Source organism: Thalassophryne amazonica, chromosome 5 (assembly GCF_902500255.1).
Source record: "Thalassophryne amazonica chromosome 5, fThaAma1.1, whole genome shotgun sequence".
Classification (NCBI taxonomy): Eukaryota; Metazoa; Chordata; class Actinopteri; order Batrachoidiformes; family Batrachoididae; genus Thalassophryne; species Thalassophryne amazonica.
The window spans coordinates 52,043,837-52,069,870 of NC_047107.1; the positions used below are offsets into that span (position 1 = coordinate 52,043,837).

At 40.7% G+C, this 26,034-nt stretch overlaps 1 protein-coding gene across 1 annotated transcript; it reads right to left on the reverse strand.

Moving 5' to 3' along the window:
- Window positions 1-228: 228 nt before the first annotated feature.
- Window positions 229-24,373, reverse strand: lztr1 (leucine-zipper-like transcription regulator 1). Its single transcript, XM_034170221.1, has 19 exons — window positions 23,808-24,373; window positions 23,671-23,733; window positions 19,558-19,614; window positions 19,395-19,474; window positions 19,193-19,301; window positions 17,496-17,579; window positions 17,344-17,401; window positions 17,114-17,253; window positions 16,791-16,992; window positions 16,301-16,411; window positions 16,039-16,131; window positions 9,573-9,668; window positions 5,044-5,233; window positions 4,787-4,956; window positions 3,543-3,826; window positions 2,811-2,960; window positions 2,304-2,409; window positions 1,449-1,529; window positions 229-1,066 (listed from the first exon to the last, which is right to left on the reverse strand). Exons 1-19 carry the CDS (start codon window positions 23,957-23,959, stop codon window positions 950-952), a joined length of 2,343 nt encoding a protein of 780 aa, XP_034026112.1. The 5' UTR covers window positions 23,960-24,373; the 3' UTR covers window positions 229-949.
- Window positions 24,374-26,034: the final 1,661 nt, after the last annotated feature.

Consider the following 26,034-nt stretch of genomic DNA (forward strand, 5'->3'; position numbering starts at 1 on the left):
GCATCAAACGCTCAAAGAGCTTTACAATAATGCCTCACATTCACCCCAATGTCAGGGTGCTGCCATACATGGCGCTCACTACACACCGGGAGCAACTAGCGATTAAAGACCTTGCCCAAGGGCCCTTAGTGATTTTCCGGTCAGGCTGGGATTTGAACCGAGGATCCTCTGATCTCAAGCCCAATGCTTAACTACTATAGACCCTCACCTCCCCACAGTACAGAAAACTTAACACAAGCCATTTCACAAGAGATTTATTAAGGCCTTAAATACATGGAATGCATTAACAGCACAGAAAAGTCACTCAATCCATGTTTTTGTATTGCACAAATAACGAGCTCATGTTTGTCAATTGCAGTTAAGAAGTGGTTAATATCAGTAATAGTTTCTGTGCTAATGTCAGCCAAGCACTGAACAAAGTACACATTCTGATTTTCAGTCCCCACAGCATTTAGTACAGCTTTGCTAAAATCAAAATACAAGATGTCTATAAAGTTAAAACAAGTCACGTGGAGTGGAAACATGTTACACAGTCACTTGATGTATTTGCAGTGGACAGAAGCAGAAACCTTCCTCGAGCCACTAATTTAATTTCTATGATACACTGAATATTTGTCTTAAAAAAAAAAACTAATGAAACCTTGGGGAAACTGTTGTATGAACTCTAAATTAAAAATGTGTGTATATATATAACACTTTCTGATCAGTGATCTTTCCTGAGCTATAATTTAGCTAGTTGTTTCTCTGTGGACTGAGATGCAGATAACATACATCTGACAGCATTTTCACATAAACAAGTTTCATATGGCATGAAATTAAGGCAACTGTGGGGCTCATAACATGCAAGGACCAACATAAAAACGTACTGCATGAAGGAGGGAATGAGTAGAAGGTGGAGCAGACATGCACGGCTTGTTTGAAGAGAATACACCTGTCTGTCCATGTCATCCTATATGTCAGAGCCCATCTCAGCACACTGTTTGTCTGATATGTGTGTAGCTAGAGACTCAATGATGTCCAACAGCAGCAGCTGGCTCAGAGACCGCAGGTTAGGAAGCTTGGATACCTTTGGAGGGGGAGGAGAGCATAAATAAATAAATAAATAAAATGATAATTTAAAAAAAAGCAAACAAGAAATATGAGTCTCAAACAAACACTAATAATAACTTAAAAATGTGGAAGAAGTAGCACTGAGTTGCTCATGCACAAAAAAAGGCACACAAAAGAAAAAAAAACAACATTTGAGCAGTGCTATGACCCTTAAAATTAAGGAGGAGGTTTTTGTACAGCCAGCCTGGCTGTAAAGTCGGTTCTTTATGCAGCAGAAGAAGGCTGTGATGCAGGGACAAATGTGTCAGCCTCCCACCAAGACATCAAGGTGACACAGTTAGCTCAGCGGCAGTCAGTGGGCAGCAAACCCTCAGGGCCGCAGACAGAAGCCCACCCACCTTAATGAACTGATGGACAATAATGTGGAGGCAGTGCTTCTTCATGTCCAGAGCCTGAGTCTTATCAGCTGCTTCCAGAATCTGTATGGGGAGAAAACAACAGATGCACCGTCAGAACTGACTGAGGAAAACAAGTCTTTCAGCAAAGTAGGTAACAGTACCCATGGGCAGTAATAGCTATGGTAATGTGACAACTGACCCCAATAACCTTGATCTTCAACCAAAAGATTGGCCTCTGCCTGACCTTGCCAGGACAATTTTGTAACCAAGTGTGTACCACATTTGGTCTAAATAGAGCTGAAAATCAGATTCGCTGACCTTTGCCAAAATGGATTATTTATTTATTTACTTAGAAACACCAATTTCAGGGCCACCCTTTATTGACATACCAAGTTTGGTAGAAATCAGCAAAAAAAAAAAAAAAAAAAAAAAAAAACCTGGAAGGAAAAGGTCAACAGACAGACAGACATGAACTTTGCCCCAATAATTAACCTTTGACAAATTTGACCTTGATGGGTAATTCCAGAACCCATCCCCATGTAAGTAAAGGTTTAATGCAAACTGGAGTGAGAAAACATCAAAGTTGTGTTATGATCTCAATTACTTTGACCCCTTTGGTAAATGTGACCTCAAATGGGAAATTTCAGAACCCTATGTGACCGCAGGCATCCTGGTATGTGCCAAGTTTGGTGGTCGTCAGTGTGACAAATCATATTTTTGACATTTGATCCCAGTGACCTTGACCTTTGAGCAAACAAATGCCTTAAGGCCAATTCTGAGGTCAACTAACATGAACACAGCAAGCATAAAGAACACTGGCCCATGCACCTTGGAGAAGTAGTGGAACACACACACCTGCAAGACATTCTCCACAGTGACGTTCATCTCCAGATTCTGCTTACAATAAGCCTGTAACCTATTATTTGAGAATCCATAGTAATACGGTGCTGCAAACAGATAGCTGTTCATTGCGGGTCAAGGAAGTAGCAAAATATTTTCATCATGAGCTTTCAAATGTTCATGTACTTGAAACATTTTCAACTGGGTGTTAAATCTGTTCCCAACTCTGTCCTCATGCACCACTAACCTGCATGTTTTCCATTTTTCCCTGCTCTACCCACAGGACTGGCCAGATCAAGTGGGTTCAGCCAGTTAACAGCTGGAACAGCTGTGTGCAGAGCAGCGAGGGGAAACAAGTTTAACAAAACATTGAGAATAGGGGTACAGAAGGACTGTATACAGAAACCACTGGTTGTACAAGAACCTTTCCTTTGACAGAGAGATCAAGCCAAAGCAGAACTACAATGAAACCCAATTCCAACAGACAACAGGACCACAAAGCAGTCTGAAAGTCAAGGATACAGGGAGTCCTCAGGAGGCATGTTGACGTCTCCATAGTAAATATAGCGCAGCATGGACTCAAAAGCCTGTTTACTTGGAACCATCTCGCCAATAGAAATATTCACCTGACCGTCCTCAGGCATGAAGGAGCGGAACATCGCCTCAAAGTAACTGACATATGAAATTGTAAGTGTCAAACATGTCATCAAGTTAACACATCACTGTAAAATGCCTGGAGATATTTGTTCACTTCCCTTGAATTTTTGCACATTTTCCTCCCCACATCAAGCAAAACATATTTAATGTTCATTAATATTCTACAATTTCAGACAGTGTATGTAGAAGAAACTATAAGTTAACAAAAAAACAGTGCACGCGCATGAGAGAGAGAAATTATAAGGTGGTGTGCGTACTTCCAGAACACAAGGTTCCCAATTCAAGATCACCCATGGACATTCTCCATGGAATGTGGAGTTGTGTCAGGAAGACCATCGGGTAATCTAATGTGTGGCTCTGTATTAGATTCACTCTGGCAACCCCAAACAAAAAAGGGGAGAAGCCAGAAGAAACAGACATTATAAAAAATACTGTTTCTATTACAGCCCAGACCTTTTCACCAAGTTGTTTGTTTTTCTTGTTTTTTGAAAAATCCCTTCAATAATTTCACAGGTGTGACAACAAATGTGTAAAATTTCAAAGAACTGAAAGCTCCTAAATCTTGTGTGTGTAGAAATATTTCATAAAGGCCTGTACCTGGAGCGGGCTGCCAGTATGGCTTTATGAGCAGGACGTGGGTGTCCGTCTAACAGCAGAATAATGTCACAGAACTCCAGGCCACCTCCTTCCAGGTAAGCTTTCATGTCCTGCACCAGGGAGGTTCCGATATCCATAGGCTGATCAGAGTACAGCCTTGGGGGAGGTTGCTGTTTACGTCGCACTATTTCCACAATCAGTGGTGTGGACAGGTGTTCGAACTCTTCTGTCATAATCACCTGGTTGAAGTGTGATTCCTTTACCACAAAATTAAGGCAGTGTTCCTGAAGGAAAACAGAACTGTATGGCATTACTAACAAAGAAAACACTGCTGCAGTGACCTCTTCTGGTCAAAGATTTTAAATGTGTTAACATCAGTCAACAGCAAAGTCAGAATGTACTGAACACAAGGTGAGTAGTACAGGTCTACTCCCTGCAGCAAGGACTAATTGCCAACCAGCAGAGATCAGCAAAATATACAGCTGGTTTAAATTACTGAAGCATGGAGACTAGGGGTGCCAGGAAAAAAAAAAAAAAAAAAAAAAAAAAAAAATCGCTTCACGTCCGAATCGCGATTCTTATTTATTACCGTTCTGAATCGATCCAAAATGTCCAACAATCGATTTTTAAAAGCATTTTTTAAAAACATTTTCTTGCTTACTCACTGCGTGTACTGTTTGTCAGGCATGGCTTCCATACTACAGTGTCCCTGCGAGGGGAGAGTCCGACGTGCTTCAAACATTCGTGAGCTGCAGCTTAGCATGGCGGACGAAGAGCTAATTCAGCCAGCATCGTCTTTGCTGAAGGCAAGTGTTTGGGCGCATTTTGGATTTTATTATTTGCTGCGTAAGAAGGCGCTTGACATGACTTATGCAGTGTGCAAAATCTGCAAAATGAAAGTCAAGCACTTTGGAAACACTTCAAATCCGCAAGCCCACATGCTACGTCATCACCTGGAGCTAAAAGAGGGGAGCAGCGGTCTCTGCCGATCACTGACCAGCGCTTCGCTAAACTGCCAGCCAACTCTGAACGAGCAAAGCAGATAAGTAAATTTACATCTAGAATCACTTGATTAATCTTGCAAAGCTGCATTTTCTTAAACATAAACATTTTTTAAGTAATATAACTATTTCTCAGAGCTCTATGAATCGAAAATCGATTCTGAATCGAATCGTCACCCCAAGAATCGGAATCAAATTGAATCGTGAGTTGCTGTACGATTCACATCCCTGATGGAGACCTACCTTCAGTTGGTCCAGCTGCAGCTTGTTGGCATTTTCACAAACACTGAGAACGTTCTGCAGGTCTACAGATGCCTCAATGTACTGCACACAGAGCTGCTCCAGTCGAGAAAGTTTAAAACTGAGGGCGAGCTTGTATACATCCATGATTAGAAGAACATCCTGAACATGGCCTGAACAGTCACAGAAAGCACAAACCACATTTAACGCAGAGTACTCTAGTTACTGCAAGAGGAAGAAAAACACGTGGAGAGGACTACCTCTGCGTGGGTACTGGATCTTGTCTGTGTAGAGAAACTGCATTAAGACTTCAAACGGCTGAGCCTCTGCTTCTCTGATACACACTTCAAGCAGCGGCTGAGTTCCTGAAGGCCTGTTCCCCTCCGGGATATCCTTTGGACCTCCAGCTGCCCCTTCATCACTTTCCTCACTGCTCTCCTGTTTAATCTTCTGCACAGTCAAGAAGAGAGCAGTCAACTTAATACTGCCCCAACTTGTGACACAAAGCTCATATATTTACACACTTTCAATATTTGAATATTCTTAACTCTACAGGTACAGGAACTACATACCGTACTGTCCAGACAAGTTGCTTATTGTATTTATTTTATTTATTTATTTATTTTACTTGTTTTGTTGGTTTTGTGAATTACGTGTCAAAGCAACGTTCACATAAAAAATAGTGCATTATCATCTATGGCCACAAGATGGCACCATCTACAAGTGACAAGCTGTGTCTGTATACTGAGCTGAAAGGAGTACTACAATTCACACACTGAAGCAGGAGGTGGCAGTAATGCAACATCAAGCTAGATGCTATCAATTGCCATAGAACAAATATATCAATCAATCAATCAATCAACTTTTTTCTTATATAGCTATGATCTGAATCAGTGAGACAAACTGGGTCGAAGAGAAGGAGTTAAATGAAAGACCACACTCTTGAATAAAGAAAGGAAATGCAGTGCACCTAGAAAGTATTCACAGCGCTTCACTTTTTCCACATTTTGTTATGTTGCAGCCAGATTCCAAAATGGATGAAATTAATTTTATTCCTCAAAATTCTACATACAATAACCCATACTGACTTTGTGAAAAAAGTTATCTTTATTTTGGAGATTTTTGCAAATTTATATATATAAAAAAACAAAACAAAGAAATCACATGTACTTAAGTATTCACAGTCTTTGCCATGAAGTTCAAAATTGAGCTCAGGTGCATCCTGTTTCCACTGATCATCCTTAAGGTGTTTCTACAGCTTAATTGTCCATCTGGGGTAAATTCAGTTGATTGGACATAATTTGTAAAGGCACACGCCTGTCTACATATAAGGCCCCACAGTTGACAGTGCATGTCAGAGCAAAAACCAAGCAAGAAGTCAAAGGAATTGTCTGCCGACCTCTGAGACAGGACTGTCTTGAGGTACAAATCTGGGGAAGACACATTTCTGTTGCTTTGAAGGTCCCAATGAGCACAGTGGCCTTCAACATCCATAAATGGAAGAAATCCAGATCCACCAGGACACTTCCTAGAGCTGACCGCTGTTCTAAACTAAGAGCTCGTGGGAGAAGGACCTTAATCAGAGAGATGACCAAGAACCTGCTGTTCACTCTGTCAGAGCCCCAGCATTCCTCTGTGGAGAGAGGAAAACCTTCCAGAAGGACAACCATCTCTGCAGCAATCCATCAATCAGGCCTGTAGGTAGAGTGGCCAGATTAAAAGCACTGTCAGGCACATGACAGCCTGCCTGCAGTTTTCCAAAAGGCACTTGATAGACTCTCAGACCTGAGAAACAAAATTTTCTGGTATGATGAGACAAAAATTTAACTCTTTGCCGTGAACGCCAGGCGCCATGTTTGGAGGAAACCAGGTACCATTCCTACAGTGAAGCATGGTGGTGGCAGCATCATGCTGTTGGGATGTTTTTCAGTGGCAGGAAGTGGGAGACACTCTTGACCTCAGATTGGGGCAACAGTTCATCTTTCAGCAGGACAATGCCCCTAAGTACACAGCCAAGATATCAAAGGAGTGGCTTCAGGACGACTCTGTGAATGTCCTTGAGTGGCCCAGCCACAGCCCAGATCTGAATCCAATTGAACATCTGGAGAGATCTGAAAATTGCAATCTCTAGTTGTGAGTATAATTTTGAGGGAAAAAAATGTATTTACTCCATTTTGGAATAAGGCTGTAACATAAGTGTGGAAAAAGTGAAGAACTGTGAGTATTTTCCAGATGCACTGTATAATGCTCATATTACTCGGCACTTCACTTTTTTACACTTTGTAGGCTCTTAACCGGGGGGGCAGGTCTCAGACACGCTTTGTCCCCTGTTTACAATGGGGTACTCAGGTCAAAGCAGTTTCAGTCTTTTGTTCATGGTAATGAGTCATTCACATCATCAGGAGAGTCGTCAAGGGAGCCATCAGGGGATGCTTCCATCCCATCATTAGGAGAGTGCTAACTAGAGCACAATAGGTGCTAATTAGAGCTATTGTTTAGTCACTAGCCTATAGCATTCGGCCTCTCGGTAGGGGTCTGGTTAGGTTAAAAACTCCAGCTTTTGTTGGCTTCTGGTTTATTCTTCTCTACAAGAGTCAAGACAGAAGTCAGACTACCAGAGCAAGAATTTAGCTGAGGAGCTTCTGTGATTTGAAGCGAACGTCCTCACGTCAAGCAACCCAGTCCAGTCGAAGATTCAAGCTTCTCTACTTTGTAGGACAGTCAAAACAACAATGAGGAGGAGAACTAGGATAAGATAAGGCTAACTGTGTATAGAGAGTATGCACGTGACATAGTTTAACCATTAAACTTGGAAGCCTGCAGTACACTGGCATGCTGGGCGGTAAACAAATCGACAGCAGCTGTGTTCGCTCCTGCATCAACTGCGTTGTCAGCTCTCACAAGGTAGACAACGGGACAGACCACATAGTGAGAACAGGAATCAAATAGTTTTAAACTGAAACAGAAAAAATGTCATGAATCAAACAGCTGTAGACTGTTGTCAGCCTGCCGGAGCTCCGTGAGGCTGTTTAATTAACGAGCATTCAAGCTGAACCAGCATTTTGTGAATGAACACTGGTAAACACATAAACTCCCACATTAGTGACAACACAATGACAATCATTAAAGCAAATTACTTTGGTATGAAAACGTGTACGTCTCACTAAGCAGGATTAACAACTTAAAACTAACCTGTGCACTGTGGATGCACGTGATTTTCATTACCGCCATTCAAAAACCAAAACTATGCACAAAGTAACTCACCTTTGCTGTGATGATTTGAGACATGTTTTGTGATGATCTTGTTCACAGACCCACAACGAAACATTTGTATCCCTGACGAAATAGTTGTAGATACTTTGCACACGTGTTCTGTGGCTGTCCCTTTGCTGCTGTAGCATCGTAAATTTCCCCGTCGTGGGACTAAATATTTTTTTAACCAGGAAAATCCCATTGAGATTAAGAACCTCTTTTCAAGGGAGACCTGGAAACTAATAAAGGATTACTTTATCTTAGATGTCCGTGTACTGAATATCAGGGACATATTCACATGCCAGCAGCTCCAAAAACATCTGCAAAAAATACAAGTGCTGAAGGCCAGTCTACACGCTGTTCGTCATATACCTATCCTATGCTGACTTCGCCACAAAAAAAAAAAGGATTTTACTCACAGGTTGCAGAATTTTGGAACATTCGACTGCTGTAAACAACTGGTTTCTCTCAGCTATTTTCCATTCAACTTGGAGGTTTACCGTCACAGGGTGTGGTTTGATGACGTCAGTGCATACCCTCTATATGAGATAATGTGCAGGAGGTTTAAAAAGTTTAATTACATTTAGCTCTGGAGAGACACACTACATTTCACGCCGACTTCACTTAAAAGGTCATAATGTAGTTATATTTTCTGTTCTACTGTCTTCAAACACATTGCAACTCCACTGTGTAGTAAGCTGACTCAAGTATATCTTGAACTTGTCAGCATGTACACAAAATGTCAATGCCAAATAAAAATGATTATGCAATGGGAATCAATTCAAGCAAAATTTCCCCAAATTTTCTAATTGTATACATTTTGTGTAATCTACATAATGCAGGTGATACTTCAGTTACTGCACTCGGTCTACATGGTAAATCTTAGTATTAGTTGTCAATCAGTTATTAACTGACTGACAGTACAAGAAGAAGAAGAGAAGTAAGAGAAGCCACCAAGACACCAATGGTAACTCTGTGGCTGTGAATGGAGAAACTGAGCGGAGTGCAACTTCGGCCTGTTGAATAACCAGTGAACATTTCATTGTGGACTGGAGCAGAGGAGGAGATTAATACAACAAATCAAATCTAGGCTTTGGTCTCCCACGTATATTCTGGCAAACTATAGGCTGATATTCCAAATAATCTATGTCAGATATTCCTTCTCTGTGCCACTGCATGATGAAGCTGTATAACTTCATGACAATTTTGTTGTTGCAAAAGCTACACTGAAAATGTGTAAGAACTTAATTTTTACCTGTTCAATAGGGGCAGGACAAATCTAACATTACGAACCATCTCTTGGCTAATATTATCAGTAAATGCTCCAACGCTCTGCTGTCAGTGTACCTAAGCTGAGCAGTACAACACTGTGATCATGACTTGAAATAAACTACAAATTCCTCTATTTATTCATTTCATTCACAAGTGACATTTGTTAGAATACATAAATTCCTGTGTATCACAAAATATGACATCCCCCCCAAAAATCCAAATAAATAAATAATAAAAAAATACAAACATGCTGTGTGGTTCTGACCTGTCTCTGCCTGTCCCGAGCCTGCAGGATTTTCTTACGCAGCCACTGGCACCTAGCGGTTACTATAGCAATGTGGCCCAAGACTTTCTCTTCCCTCTATAGACAGCATAAGGAATAAAAGCAGTAATTAGATGGAAACAAACAGAACCCAACTGATACAAGATTTTTAAAACCAATACAGATTTTGATATTGAATTATCCTCAAATGTGATATGCCAATATAGACACATACAGGGATTAAAGGAAAAAAAAATCTTCTAACTGAATTTTTTTCATGGCCAAATCATAAGCTGTTCATCTACCTTTTAGTAGAAAGCCTTTTGCAATCGCGTCCTAGTGTTTAAGGTAAATCAAGGTGGAGACAGCTAAGAAAACAGCAAACTATAATATTTCACTCAATAACCACTGCTGTTCTTTTCTAATGCAGCATCATATTATAGAAAGACTTTAACCTAAACATTATTTAAATACTTCAGGATAAACATTTTAAGGGGACAGCTTTTCTAAAGATTTTACTCATTCAATACCAATTAAAATCTCAGGCCTGTTGCCAGAATCTAAAAAGGAAAAACAGAAGTTATTCTAAAAATCTATTTTTGAACATGGTCTTGATTTTTCATCAGGACAGTACCAGTGCGAAACCTGGCTTTTGGCAGCCCAATTGACGGAAATCCAGTGTAGTGTCGGAGAACTTTAATCCCTGCACATACGAGGTGCCTTCAATAAGTTTTGAGACTTTTTTCTTAGGGACACTTTTTTCCTCAGACAAGCACGAAACGCTCATCCCCTTCAAAGTACTGCCCTCCAGATGCAATGCACCTGTTGTACCATTTCAACAACTTCTGGAAGGCCCCCTGGAAGTCCTCTGGTGTGAACGTGTCCACGACCCTTGTCACAGCCTCTTTCATCTCCTCAATGGTTTCAAAGCAACTGCCTCTGAGGTTTTCCTTGAGCTTGGGAACAACCAAAAGTCACAGGGAGCAAGGTCTGGACTGTAGAGAGGGTGAAGAACTGTCTTGATGCCCATCTCGGTCAAATAGTTGGAAACACAGATGGAGTTGTGGACTGGTGCATTGTCCTGAGCTTCCACAAATCTTCCGCATTTTCAGTTCATCATGAATAATCGCGCACAGTTCTCACACTGACTTCAATCTCTATACTTATTGTCTCTACTGACACTCGACAGTCCTCATCCATAAAAGTACAAATTTTCCCCACCAGCTCCAGTGTTCTGACTTCCCTCCCCCTCCCACACCTCTCATTGTCTCTCACAGACTCTCTGCCACCCTTAAACTTTTTGTGCCAACGAAACACCGATGCTCTGCCCATGCAATTTACTCCATAAGCACTCTGAAGCAGTTCATAAGTCTGTGTAGTGTTCTTTCTGAACTTAACACAAAATTTTATAGTGCATCGCTCTTCCAAAGTGTCCTCCCGTCCCGAATGCAAAAAAGTCAGCTGTAACGAGCATGATTTAGTAGGGTACGCTTAACGTCCACATACAGCCGTCTCTTTCAACCTGGAATAACAAAAATTGGTAGATTATCTCCTTAGACATATGGTAATAACATATCAAAATTACAAGAGTGTGGGATGATTATAACTGCCCCTACGAAAAAAGTCTCAAAACTTATTGAAGGCACCTCGTATTCTTTTGTCCATGTAATGTGGAGCTGCATCAGGAAGGGCATCAGTTATAAACTTGTGCCAAATCAACATACAGATCCACCTCGGATCTGTTGTGGTGACCCCGAATGCAACAAGTGAGAAGTTGAAGGGAGTTTTCCGCCCCTCAGAGACATAAAGTATAAACAAAGATTTCCCCTAACTTTTATTTTGTGTACTTTTTATGAGTCCGCACCAAGACAAGGTGACATAATCCAGTTTGAAATTATGCTTGTTTTACTGTGCTTCATATTTCAAAATGGCCCCTTAGTTCCTCAGGTAATTGGCCATTTTCTCCATATGATGGGCCCTTCACAGACATCAATGGGCCTAGGCAAAGCTGAATAAAATTAAAATAAATACTTGTAAAATTTTGTTTTTTATTAAATAAGAGCCATAACCTGAGTCAATTTAAGTTAAAGTGTGTGTGTATGTATGTATATTGTGTATTTGTTGTGTATGAAAGTTACAGTGGGGCAAAAAAGTATTTATTTATTTATTTATTTTTAGTCAGCCCCTGATTGTGCAAGTTCTCCTACTTAGAAAGACGAGAGCGGTCTGTAATTTTCATCATAGGTACACCTCAACTATGAGACAAAATGAGAAAAAAAAAATCCCGGAAATCATACTGTAGGATTTTTAAAGAATTTATTTGTAAATTATGGTGGAAAATAAGTATTTGGTCACCCACAAACAAGCAAGATTTCTGGCTCTCACAGACCTGTAACTTCTCCTTTAAGAAGCTCTTCTGTCCTCCACCTGTTACCTGTATTAATGGCATCTGTTGGAACTCATCTGTATAAAAGACACCTGTCCACAGCCTCAAACAGTCAGATTCCAAACTCAACCATGGCCAAGACCAAAGAACTGTTGAAGGACACCAGGAAGAAAATTGTAGCCCTGCACCACGCTGGGAAGAGTGAATCTACAATTGGCAAGCAGGTTGGTGTGAATAAATCAACTGTGGGAGCAATTGTAAGAAAATGGAAGACATACAAGACCAGTGATAATCTCCATCGATCTGGGGCTCCATGCAAGATGTCATCCCGTGGGGTCAAAATGATCATGAGAACGGTGAACAAAAAGCCAAGAACTACACAGAGGGACCTGATGAATGACCAGCAGAGAGCTGGAACCAAAGTAACAAAGGCTACACACTATGCAGAGAGGGATTTGAATCTTGCAATGCCAGGCGTGTCCCCCTGCTTAAGCCAGTACATGCCCAGGCCCATCTGAAGTTTGCCAGAGAGCATATGGATGATCCAGGAGAGTACTGGGAGAATATCATGTGGTAAGATAAAACCAAAATAGAACTTTTTGGTAAAAACTCAACTCGTCGTGTTTGGAGGAAGAAAAATGCTGAATTGCATCCCAAGAACACCATACCTACTGTGAAGTATGGGGGTGGAAACATCAGGCTTTGGGGCTGTTTTTCTGCAAAGGGGACAGGACGACTGATCCGTGTTAAGGGAATAATGAACGGGGCCATGTATTGTAAGATTTTAAGCCAAAACCTCCTTCCATCATTGAGAGCATTGAAGATGCAATGTGGCTGGGTCAATGATCCCAAACACACTGCTCGGGCAACGAAGGAGTGGCTCCGCAAAAAGCATTTCAAGGTCCTGGAGTGGCCGAGCCAGTCTCCAGACCTGAACCCCATAGAAAATTTGTGGAGGGAGTTGAAAGTCCGTGTTGCCCAGCGACAACCCCAAAACATCACTGCTCTAGAGGAGATCTGCCTGGAGGAATGGGCCAAAATACCAGCTACAGTGTGTGCAAACCTGGTGAAGACTTACAGGAAACATTTGACCTCTGTCATTACCAACAAAGGTTATGTTACAAAATATTTAGTTGAAATTTTGTTTTTGACCAAATACTTATTTTCCACCATAATTTACAAATAAATTCTTTAAAAATCCTACACTGTGATTTCCTGGATTTTTTTCTCATTTTGTCTCTCATAACTGAAGTGTACCTATGTTGAAAATTACAGACCTCTCTCATCTTTCTAAGTAGGAGAACTTGCACAATCAGGGGCTGACTAAACACTTTTTTGCCCCACTGTATGTCCCTTTGTGGCCATGTTGTTATGCTGCCTTTTTGTCCAGGTCACTTGTGGAAAAGTGATTTTTAATCTTAATGAGGCTTTTACCTGGTTAAATAAAGAAGATATATCAAGTTAAATATGATACAAATTTCATATTTCCTTATGTTATATTTGATGTCATTTGTTGTTATACATAGGTCATAAAGCCTGTTTAAAAGGTTAAAAACACATTCATATTGGATGTAGCATTTGTTCCCTACTTGAAAACTTACAATCCATAGCTTTAATCAAGTGAGGCAGACTGGCAAAGAGCTACATAGTCAGGCACAGAGTTTTTCGCTGTACCATGTGAAAATGTAAATGTGAACTTTCTTTTTTTCTTTGAACATTTTTTTTTATCTGATTACTTCTCTTATCATTCGCACTGGATACGCTACTGCACTTCCAGCACAGCAAGTGGTTTTTCCCGGATGATCTTTGAATGAGAAGCAAGACTGCTTTCCATATTTTGTCAATTTTAAGTTTCTTTGATTTTGCACCAATGACAGCATCTCACAAAATATCACTCTGTACAGATTTAAAATTATTGTAGGTAGCGATGCTATTCAGCAAACATCCCATCTGTGAAATTTTACCCATTTAAATAAAACATCAACTTTAGTAATTAGCTTGGGGGCGTCGTGTCCTGCTGCTGCTGGAATAAATGGTAAATGGACTGCATTTATATAGAGCTTTTCCATCTGCATCAGATGCTCAAAATGCTTTACAAATATGCCTCACATTCACCTATTCACACAAACACACTCACACACTGATGTCAGGGTGCTGCCATGCAAGGTGCTCACTACACACCAGGAGCAACTGGGGGATTAACGACCTTGCCCAAGGGCCCTTCGTGATTTTCCGGTCAGGCTGGGGTTTGAACCAAGGATCCTCTGGTCTCAAGTCCAATGCTTAACCACTAGACCATCACCTCCCCCATGTGGGTTCTGTCTTGGTCTTGGAACAACCAACCAGCTCTTCAACCTCACAAGGATCTTGGAGAGTGCCTGGGAGTATGCCCATCCAGTCTACGTGTGCTTTGTGGACTTAGAGAAGGTGTATGATCAGTTACCCCGGGAGATCTTGTGGGAGGTGCCGGGGGAGTATGGAGTGAGAGGGTGCCTTCTCAGGGGCATCCAATCTCTGGACTCACAAAGCGAAAGCTGTGTTCGGGTGCTCAGCAGTAAGTTGGACTCATTTCCGGTGGGGGTTGGCCTCTCCCAGGGCTGCGCCTTGTCACCAATCCAGTATGTGATGTTCATGGACAGGATATCGAGGTGTAGTCAGGTGGGAGGAGGGTTTCCAGTTTGGTGGGCTCAGGGTCTCATCACTGCCTTTTGCAGATGATGTGGTCCTGTTGGCTTCATCGGCCTGTGACCTCCAACACTCACTAGACTGAATATGGCGACAGCACTTCAAAACAAATGTGGATCAGATCATACTCTGGAATATGTGTTCTTTTAAAATGAATGCATCAATGATGCAAACCATGTTGAAATATGAAGCAATGCATCCCATAGTTGATTTTGTTTCTCTCAGTTACTTTTTAATTGTCAATTATCTGCTGTTGTAAATGCTGACAAAAAATGTACTGCATTTATACAGCGGTTTTCTATCTGCATCAGACGCTCAAAACGCTTTACAATCATGCCTCATATTCACCCCGATGTCTGGGTGCTGCCATACAAGGCGCTCACTACACACCGGGGGCAACTAGGGGATTAAGGACCTTGCCCAAGGGCCCTTAGTGATTTTCAGATCAGGCTGGGATTTGAACCAAGGATCCCCTGGTCTCATGCCCAATGCTTAACCATTGCTCATCACCTCCCCCAGACACTGATTTATCTGTAAGCAGCTCTTATCTGCTGATTATATTAGCTTCCAGATTTAACGGTCAGGCCCTAGAAAAGAGGCCTGGGCAATATGGTACAAAAAAAAAAAATATCCCAATACCATTTCCATACTGACTGATATCTGTATTTATTCTGTCAATTTGGAGAATATCCTGATAAATAACTGAAACCTTAAAAAAATATAACATAGTTCATAAGTTATTTTGTTTTGGATTTCATATTGGGAAGCACTTTGTATACATAAGGTTCGACATTGATAGACAAATATTATCATTATTATTGTTCTTGTTGTATCAGCAGTGCATATCTAGGGCTTATTGTAAAAGGGTGGGGCGGGAGGTGTATCCGTTTCTTTTTGTGTGCTGCACGAGTGACTTCAGTATGAGAAATTCTCCCCAATATTTGTTCACACATTGTTAAATTTTTTCCAATCCTGCTGCAAGCATCAGCGTACCTATAAGCCCCAGTTGCATTACCTTATTTGTCAACTACTTCCTCAAATTTACAGGATGCACAGCCCCTTACACAGTCATTTTTCTTTTGTAGCCATTGCTGGCTCCACACTCCCTTTTCTTCCCCCTCGCTCTAACTTGGTTCTCAGCATTTTCTTCACTACTGATAGCTAAAACAACACTTTGCAACAACAAATTGTTGTGCACATTGATATGCAAGTAAAAATTGCAACCTTTATTTCTGCTACATGACTGTTACATCTGTACAGAAATGTCCAAAGCATAACATAATTATTAACCTAATTTTATTGCGATATGCAACTCTTTTATCTCCCAGCCCTAATGGAAAATGAGTCATTCCTTTAAAGCCATTTGTGTCATATGCAGCAGTTGCCATAGAAACCCACCTCGCCAAGAATAAATTCCACATCACAAAACTGACGGTTCTCCCAGAGTTTGCCATAGTCCTCATGGAGAGTACACTTGGGGTAGCATGAGAACTGCAATGAGAAGAAAAGTACATATTTTTTGACAGTTTTAATATTAACATTTTATAACTACACGATAAGTCAAGAATATCAAGACCATAATGTTTCTTTTGGGGGAAAGCTGACCATTAGTACTAGTCTATCCTATTGTTTTAAAACAGAAAAGCTGTAAGTGTTTTACCTGGAACCTATACATCTCTCCACTTCGCACATTGTTATCCACAGTCCCTCCAAAGATGTAAATGGCATCTTGAATCACAGCAGCTGCGTGGAAGAGTCTCCCACTGGGCATCTGAGAAGGAAATGACAAAGAAAGGGATCAAAAATAAAGCTGTCCATAGAAAGGGCCCCCCATCAAATGTCTTGCAAAATGATCAAAAAACAAAAGTTCACTATTCAAGGTGTGTGTGTGTGTGTGTGGTGGTGGTGGTTCAGACTGAACTAAAAAAAACTTGATCACTCTGTTTTTTCATCTCCTTTGGGCAAAGTGCATTATTGTATCCTACTTAAGGCATATTTAAGTATAATATAATAACATTTAACAAAAAATAGAAAGCTCTAGTCACAAATAACTTGGTGATAATGCTGATTAATAAATTAGCCTTTCAACAAAACAAAACTTAGACATCTCTCCTCCTTTGCCATGAGCTGGCGACAGAGTGCCATTATACCTCACTGTCCAGGCTGGGCTGGATCACCTCCCATGTCTGAGAGTCCACATCGTAACAGTGCAGCTCGTTGGGCAGAGTGTTGTCGGCAGCACCTCCAAACACATACAAATGGCGGTCAAAAGCTACCATGGTGTGCCCGTAACGTCTCTGAGGAGGTGGAGGAGAGCCTCGCAGCAAGTGTTCTGTAGGGATGCGTGTCCATCTGAGAAGATCAATGGCAATGATGACTTTTTCCCTCTAAAATTTATAACTATTTCAATACTGACTGGTTTACGCATGCCAAACAATCCAAGTCTGCAGAATCAAAGTTTTTATTTTCTCACATGTGACCATTGAATTCAAACTGGAAGAGGTTGTTGGTTATCTTCGCACCACTCTGTCCAGAAAACACAAACATCTTGTCCCTACATACGGCCACAGGAAAGTTGCAGCAGGATGGGGGGATCTCACCACTTTGATCAATCTAATGAAAACAATAAAGAAACAGGCATTAACATGTGAACAATGTGTGTTTTCTGCATGTGCTGTTGAATACTATATATTATATACTGGCCTCCTCCCAACAAGCATGTTCTCTGTCCTGGAGGCTGATAGTCCACATGTCATTCAGCCTATACAAAACAATAATGTCAATCAAAATTACTGAGGGCAAAAAAAAAAAAGAAAAAGAAAAGAATTGATAAGGAATATTAAAATAAAACATACCTGGCATTCCCATCATAGCCAGCAAATATCCACAGTTTATCACTGTACACTGTGGCACCATGTGCAGACCTTGCTACTGGCAAACTGAAACAAGTGACCAAGTACAGTTTAGTTAATAGGGCTAAATATTGTAAACCAGCATGAAGATAAATTTTCACCAATACATCTATGTTTTATTAAAACTTTTAGTATTTACAATTTAAAAATACTAAATCTAGGATCTTTTATTTATACTTTTTTGTGAAGAATGTGCCAAAACACAACAATGGCTCCCCACTCTTTCAATATTAAATGGTAAATGGACTGCATTTATATAGCGCTTTTCTATCTGCTTCAGAAGCTCAAAGCGCTTTACAAATTATGCCTCACATTCACCCCGATGTCAGGATGCTGCCATGCAAGGCGCTCACTACACACCGGGAGCAATAGGGGATTAAAGACAATATTATAATATTAAAGATATTAGTTTTGTGTCCTGCTGTAAGTCATTATTCAATGAAGTGGACAACAAACAAGGTTAGGAGCAGCTAACAATAGTTGTTTGGTCCATAAAACATCAGAAAATGGTAAAAAAAAAAAAAAAAATGCCTATCAGTGTTTTCCAGAGGCCAACATAATGCCTTCAAATGTCTTGTTTTGTCCACAACCCAAATATTTTCAGTTTACTGTAAGACAGGAGTAAAGGAACTAGTAAAATAAACCATAAAATGTGCATTTTGGATGCTGAAATCAGACAAGTGGATATTTCTTTTAAAAAAAATTCTCAAAGTAATGATCAAATTAGTTGTTGCTTAATTTTATAAATATAGAACACAATGCTAAAGTGCCCTTGGCAGCATGAGCATAAAAATAGGAAATGCAACACACAGTTTCAATTTGCCAACTCATGCAGTAGTACCAATATACTGCCCTGGTGGACAAACCCTCAACATAAAATGTGAGCCAAGGTCAGTCAGCCAAGGTCAGCTATCTTCAATGTCCTGCAAATTCATTATCTTGAGATTACAACCTGTAAATGTAACGTTGCGACTACAAAAAGAATGGAAGAAATGAATAAAAGTGTGTGAAAAGAATGTGACCTTTTGACCACTTAAAATAGGTCAAGGTTAGCCATCTTTGAATTTGTCTAACCTCTGTGTCCCAACAATGCTTCCTGTGAATTTGAAGACCCTGGCAGTAACAGGAATGGACTTACGCTGAGCTAAGACAGACGGACAGGCAGACAGACAGATGGACGCAAAGTCTTCGCAATACCCGATGGCCATATTTTGGCCTCGGGTAATAATAAATTTATTTATATACCACTTTAAGCAGGAAAAAAATTACGAAGTGCTAAACAGAATAAAACAGGATAAAAGACAGTTTACATAAAATGTAAAATGCAAATAAAATTAAAAACAGCAAGTATACTTTAAGCCAACAATAAAACTGATCAACCAAATAAAATAAATAAGATTTGCCTTAAAAGATTCAACTGAAGTAGACTTTCTAACAAGAAGCAAACTATCTAATATTATATTGAAGTCAATTAATCAATTCCTCAACTCCGTAGAATATAGTTTGCTTTTTAAGTTTAAGTTAAGGGGATGGGGATGATGATATCCCATACAGCCACTTGCTCATGCTATATTGCATTTACATTCTTTTTAAAAATCCTAAAAATGCAAACTAGACTGAGACATTCAAAAATGCATTACCTGCCCTCCACTTTCCATTCTGTCCACTGCCCTGTTGCAAACTTGTACTCAAAAAGGTCATTCTTGTTTTTGAGGTTTGAGTTTGAGTAGATGTCTCCAGTGTAGCCACCTGAAATATGAACATCCAAATATTACAGTGTCACAGTCAGCCAAGCTGAAACAGAATAAATGTCATTTTTAAAAATAAGTTTAAAAATGTTACCAAAAACAAACATGCTGCTGCCATACACAACAGCTGAATGATGATATCTGGGAGCAGGTGGCGTTCCAGTGGTGAAGGCTCTAGATATTATAATACACATACGATAAACCCAAATATTCCATATGTCTTAAAACTGCCAACACATGCTTTGGTGCAATCTTACCGACACCACGAGCAGTCCTTCACATCAAAACGGAGCAAGTCATTTAGCATGTTCTTCCTGTCAGGTAACACAAAATATCAACACACACAGTGGACAAAACCATAAAGGAGCAAAAAAGTAAAGAAACAAACAAACAAAAAGTTCACATTTAAAATAGTAGAACCATTTTAAATGTGATCTGGGTAGAGCCCAGATCAGTTCAGTTAACTACTTAAGTTACAAGTCAGTGGATGCAGGAGTTCTCTTTTACCTCAACAATCAGAACATCCAATCCTGCTGTTGTGTGTTGATGAGAATTTGAATTTGCTTCCCTTGCTTTTGATTTTAGTGGGTGTTGGGTAGGGTTGTGGAAACCAGCAGTCTAGGTACAGTGGTTGGCGAAGGTTTACAGACCTTGACTTTGCAGATGTTACTGTAATCTGTGCAGAATCAGGGGATGACCGATTGCAGCTCTGAGGAAGCTCAGTGAAGAATCTGAACGCCTGGGTTTGCAATTGTTCTAGATCAAGACCAGCGTATCTGTATGTAGTGAAAAGTCCTGAACTTGTAGAGACATTCACTGATTTTGGCAGTGACATTCATGCCTCTGGGTCCTCGGGCTCTGAAATCAAGAGGCGCCTGAGAAGAGCTTATGTAGTCATAAGGTTGCTGGAGGTGCTTGGCAATGCAGATATCTTCGCAGTAGAACAAAGGTCCTGGTGGATCCTGGTGCTGCATTACTGTACGTTTGGGAGACACAGATGCTAACCAGTAGGCAATGACTGGATATCTTTGATACCAGGTTCTTCTGTTGGATCTTTGAGTACTGCTAGAATATCTCTGTGTCAAACGAGCAGTTACTTAGGGAGAGAGTACAACTTACATTCTGAGGAAGCATCACCTACAACATTTTGGTTGTGTGGCACATTTCTATGAGGACAGTCCAGCATGTAGGTACCTCGGTATTGGAGGACCCAGTGGCTGGAGAAGACCAAGAAGACACCCACATTTCACCAGGCTGCAGGAGATAGATGGCTACTTTCAAGATGTGGCGATGGACCAGGGGCCTCGTGTACAAAGGCTGCATACGCACAAAAACGTGGTGTACGTCCTTCTCCATGCTAACATTCAGATGAATCAAAAGTGAAATGACTGTGGAAATGTGTGGTGCCCCACACCATTCATGGCTGGCGTACAGATATTTCTGCAGCTATTGTCCCTCTGGCAACACATAGAGGTGATGCTGGGAAACTATTAATAATGTGAAAACAAAAAGTCAGAGTGATGTGCACGTCAGAGACACACTTATGAGCAATTATCACACCCACGTATTTGCAATTATATGGGTGGATATAAAAGCATGCGCAAAGTGATGAAGAAAATGGTATTAACAATGGCTGTGTTAACGCTGTCAGAGAACCTTGCAAATGGTGCAATCTGACGTGAGCGAATATTCAGGGACGTAAGGATTTGCTGGCAAATGACGATATTAGGCTCATAAGGTGATTTCATTTACTAAGGACAGTTGTTACTGGAGTTGTGTGCAGAACTGCGTTCGGCCATAGAGTGCAATAGCAAGGAGCCAGGGGTTGTCTGTGCCCACACAGGTGCTGACCACGCTGGGGTTCCTGGCAACAGGGAAATCCAGCAGGTTCTGGCCGACTGGTCAGGAGTGCTAGTCAACTTTGAGCTGAGCCATGCCAGCTGTGTGGGATGGAATCATCCAAATGGTATCCAGGTACATCACATTCCAACATTAAAGCACAATCTGCAGCAAGAGCCGGTTTCCCTAATGTAATCGGAGCTATTGACTGCACACACATTGGTATAAAGGTATCATCACATGATTAATTTGTTTTTGTTAATATGAAACATTTTCATTCCATCAATGTTCAAATCATATGAGATACACAAATGCATTGGGTTGGGAACAGGCTAGAGGCTGGCTGCTAGGTGAGTAAATAGTTTTTTCGTGTAATTGTTCCGAATGAAAACTAGCACAGGCACATTTGGGCATGTGGACATTCAAATATGTTTTTGTTATTATAAAATTTTTGATTGTTTCTTGATGGTAAAACTAGAGCTGCAGAGCTTCTTAACAAGCCCCCGATTCTCTCCCTGTGTTCAATATTTGTCATTAACCCATGTGTAAAGTTGTGAATGTCACACAGCGCACTCATTTTTTTTTTTTTACTTCAGTGTGTGTGCACTGCTCTGAGCTCACAGCATTTACAGCCTCACAGACACACTCCCACACACTTCTTTTCCATTTCATATTTATCCCGTTGGACAGGGTACCAAATATGATATCCGTGTGTCTCACTTCATTTCCATTCATCTGTAGCTCACACTCAGCAGAATTTCTTTTCTTTGGTCAAGTGGAATGATCGGACAGAGAGGGGAATCCCTGGTCTCATTACAATAAATTTGCATATATAAATGGAGACGTGGACAGGGAGGAGTTTGGTACGCCTGCATGCAAGGGTGCAATTTCCAACTAGAAATTGGGGGGGACAAAGTGCGAAGCCCGCAGGACCAAAGTGCATAGGCCGGGGGTGTGGGGGCTGCTTTAGGCCCCCAGAAGCCAATGGTTTCTAGATAAGCTCAGATGCATTCTGAGCATCCAGAACAGTAATTTTAATGTTTTGAGAAGACCATAAAGTGGACACCATTTGACTTATGCAATTTGAAACTGTGGATATAGGTACTTTATTCTGAGAATAGCCAGCATTGATTTTATTAACATCCTGGTGTAAATAAGGTATCACCACATGTGTAGAACTCAAAAAGAATAAGGTGAGTTTTCATAAAAAAAAAAAAAACAAACAAACAAAAAAAAAAAACAACTGCAATGTGGTAAAATGTATTCAGAAATATGAAAGAACAGGCTCTTAATAATTATTAACTATCGCATACTGTATTTTTTTTTCCTCAAGATTTGTTTTTGCATAAGTTTGAAAAAACAACAGATCATAAGTTTAGGATAAATTACTTATCATAAATTTAATTTTCGAAGTGGCACTAATGACAACACTCATACTGAACATAATTTTGCTTGCATAGACTGATTTTGGAGATCAAGCAATAATTTCAGATGGGCTTTCTGAGGTCCCAGATAGCTTTTCTGATTTCCTTTTATAACTTTCAGAATTTAGTAAATTAGCATATGGTCCATTGATACTTATGTGTAGACACTAGTCCCTAGAGGCAACTATTTTTGGTTTCAAATCTGGGCAAATGCAGTCCCAGAAAATTCAGAATGTGACAAACAAGAAACAGGCGTTGTAAACAAGTCAATGCTGCTAAAAATACAAACTTGCAGAAAGAAAGATACTATTCTGACATGGTTTTGCACATAAGACTGATATGGTTTGCACATAAGACTGGCACAACACGTTTCAAGTACACACATATGTCAGAAGGTGTGTGGGGGGGGGACATATCATATTCTGTCCCCCCTGGTTGAAAAGGTGGGGAGACATGCCCCCCCCCATCCCCCACCAAATTGCACCCATGCCTGCATGTGTGCTCAATTTCATGTTGATTGGGATGTACAAAAGTAACATGCTTGGATCCATGCATGCACACACTTTGATACATCTGAATTTTTTTCTTACGACAGTTTCTGGGTTTTAGTGTACGCCATGTTTCAGCAGAAAATCCATGCAAGTCTTTGTACTTGAGGCCCCAGTTGTTTGGCATTCAGGACCCAAGGTGGTTATGTAGTATGGTGGATGCAGCAATGCGCAACACCAGCTCATACCCCCAGATATGCTCTGATTTATAAATCAGTATGGATTAAAGCCCTGTCAAATGCATAAATGTAATAACAAATTTGCAGTCAGTGTTAGGGTGGAAAAATAGACCGTGTGTTTCATTTGAGTCAATGTGAATTCACAACAGGACAATAGCTCGTGTGTGATGCATCTTGATCAGGACCTTTTGTGTGTCACTGGAGCTGAAGAACACCCTTCGACCAGATCTATGCGCTTTATACAGAAAAGGAATAACTTCAGCATAAATATGTCATTCAGTAGTTTCAACAGTCAAAAAACAGTGTGATTAAGTGACAATAGGTTCTATTAGAATGAAGGAAGACTGAATCTTGTACTGAATAACACAAAATGTACTCACCCATTGTCTCCTCCAAACACGTATATAGCATCCCTGTATGCCACAACGGTGTGCTTGCTGCGCCTAAACAAACCATCAGGGTTTACACAAAACAGTTAGCCAGTTGTAGTTCATTAAGCTGCATCTGTCAGCATTACCTTGCTCCAACAAACTCATCACATGGAGGAAGCCTTCTCCAGCGGTGAACAGTCTCAAACGGGCCAAAATTGAGAGTCAAATATTCCACACTGTCAGAGCAACTGTGGTCGAAATCAACACTCGGGGCCACTTTGGTTGATTTACAAGACATCGTTGCATCCGAGCTCACCCTGCTGAATTACTCTGGCGGAACGTCCACAGTCAACGCCATCGTCAGTGCACCCCTCATTCATTCATCCATTTATTACCAACATCACTCGCACAAACAGAACAACGCCAGGTTTGGTTAACCTAAGCAGGGAAGCAGCGTTACACCAGATACCGACAATACTATTAGCTTCAAATTAGCATCGTGGCTAGCGTTGACTAGCTTCCGCTCGCTAAGTGCGTTTGCCAAGTTTCAAAATGAACATATTCTCCAGCGAAAGAGTAGCTGACAAATATAGCCAAAGATAGGCAGTAATATCTCATTTAAATATTTGTTTTGTCGCGTTAAGCACAGACATCAACATAAACACTGACTAGCTTAAGCTAACATAGCATTAGCTGTCATAGGCCTATAGCCACACCCCCTATTCAGCTGTCAAAGGAAACGCCATTCTGTAATATTATGAACGAAATAAATCTTTTGCATGTGGACATTATTTCCTTATTTATTTATTTATTTATTACAATTTTAAAGGTTTATTTAGTTGACCCGATGTTTGCATTAGTGTTGATTTGTTAAAAAAATGCATTAATTAATTAATCAATTAAATACACAAATACGTAAATGTTCAAAAAGCCCTATTTTGATATGTTAAAAAAGTAATAATTAAATAATAGATGGCTGAATCCATACTTGGGTGGTCTTGATTCATGATCATTCCATTATGTGTGGTGATCAACTGAAAACATTTTCAGTAGCTTTTTCTATACCTCCAAATATTGGGGGGGGCTGGAGCGTATCCCAGGATTCTGAGCGTCACAGAGGAGTCTTAGTTGGTCACTGCCCCCCCCCCCCCCCCTCCCCAATGTTGTTTTGTCAGTATTATAATTGTATTAGGGGTCTAGCCCCTGTCAATCATGGGCCCCCAGAATCCTTTACCTTGTTCTCCCCTTTTCGGCACCCCTGCCCAGCAGTCATAGGGCGTGAGGCAGAGTACACCTTGGAGGATACCAATTGATTGCAGGGCCACAGACAAAACACATTCACACAGTCAATTTAAATTTTCCAGTCCACCTAACATGCATGCCATTTGGATGTGGGAGGAAGTCGGAGCACCTGGAGAGAACCCACACAAACACAGGGAGAACATGCAAACTCCACACAGAAAGGCCCTCTGCAAGCTGTGATTCAATGACCTTCTTGCCGTGAGTGCTGAGGCAACAATGCTAACCACTAAGACACCGTGCTGCCCAGTCATCATTCAACTCAATTCAGTTCAATTCATGTGTACAACGCCAAATCACAGCATAAGCCATGTCATGGCAGGACACACAAGCAAGGTTTAAACACTCACCCCATGAACATCAACAGTGGAAAAAAACCTCTCTCAGGAAGAAACCTCAAGTAGACCAGATTCAGTCTGGGCCATATGCTTTGGTCATTCTAACAAATGATACAAGTGTCAGGAAAATTTATAACTTCATGTAACCTGGTGATAGCATCTTTGTAAATATTTTTTGCATACAAAATCTGCTGACACCCTTGAATTACTCGTGCCTGGGCAAGACGTTCTTGTGATTGTCTTCCTGGATACTTATTGCACAAACTGTGACCCGACCAGAGGCTAATCTTGTGAAACAAAACAAAGCTATACATGCCAAAACCAGATGACAGTTTCACCATACATGCTGAAACCGATGAAGCCACTCATACATGCCCGCATAACTGTTGTGTTGGAATGACAGTTTCATGCTCCTCTTACATAACACTGTGCGAGCCCAGAGCTCAGTGAACGTTTGACTTGTATGTTGACTGTTGTTTCCTTGCTGCAAATATTCAATAAAGACCTTTAAACTTAGTTTTTCTTGTGTGATCTCTGACTCTTATTTCATTTTTATTCTGACAACAACAGTGACTACGTTTAGATGCAGCCAATAACCCTTTCATAACCAGAATATTATCAGTTATCAAGTTGTTCACCAATGAATATGGCTTTATACACCCTGAAGAAAACCATACACCCTGAGGCCAAATGCCACAGGGTGTATGGTTTTCTGATTCACTGGTAAAACAACGTG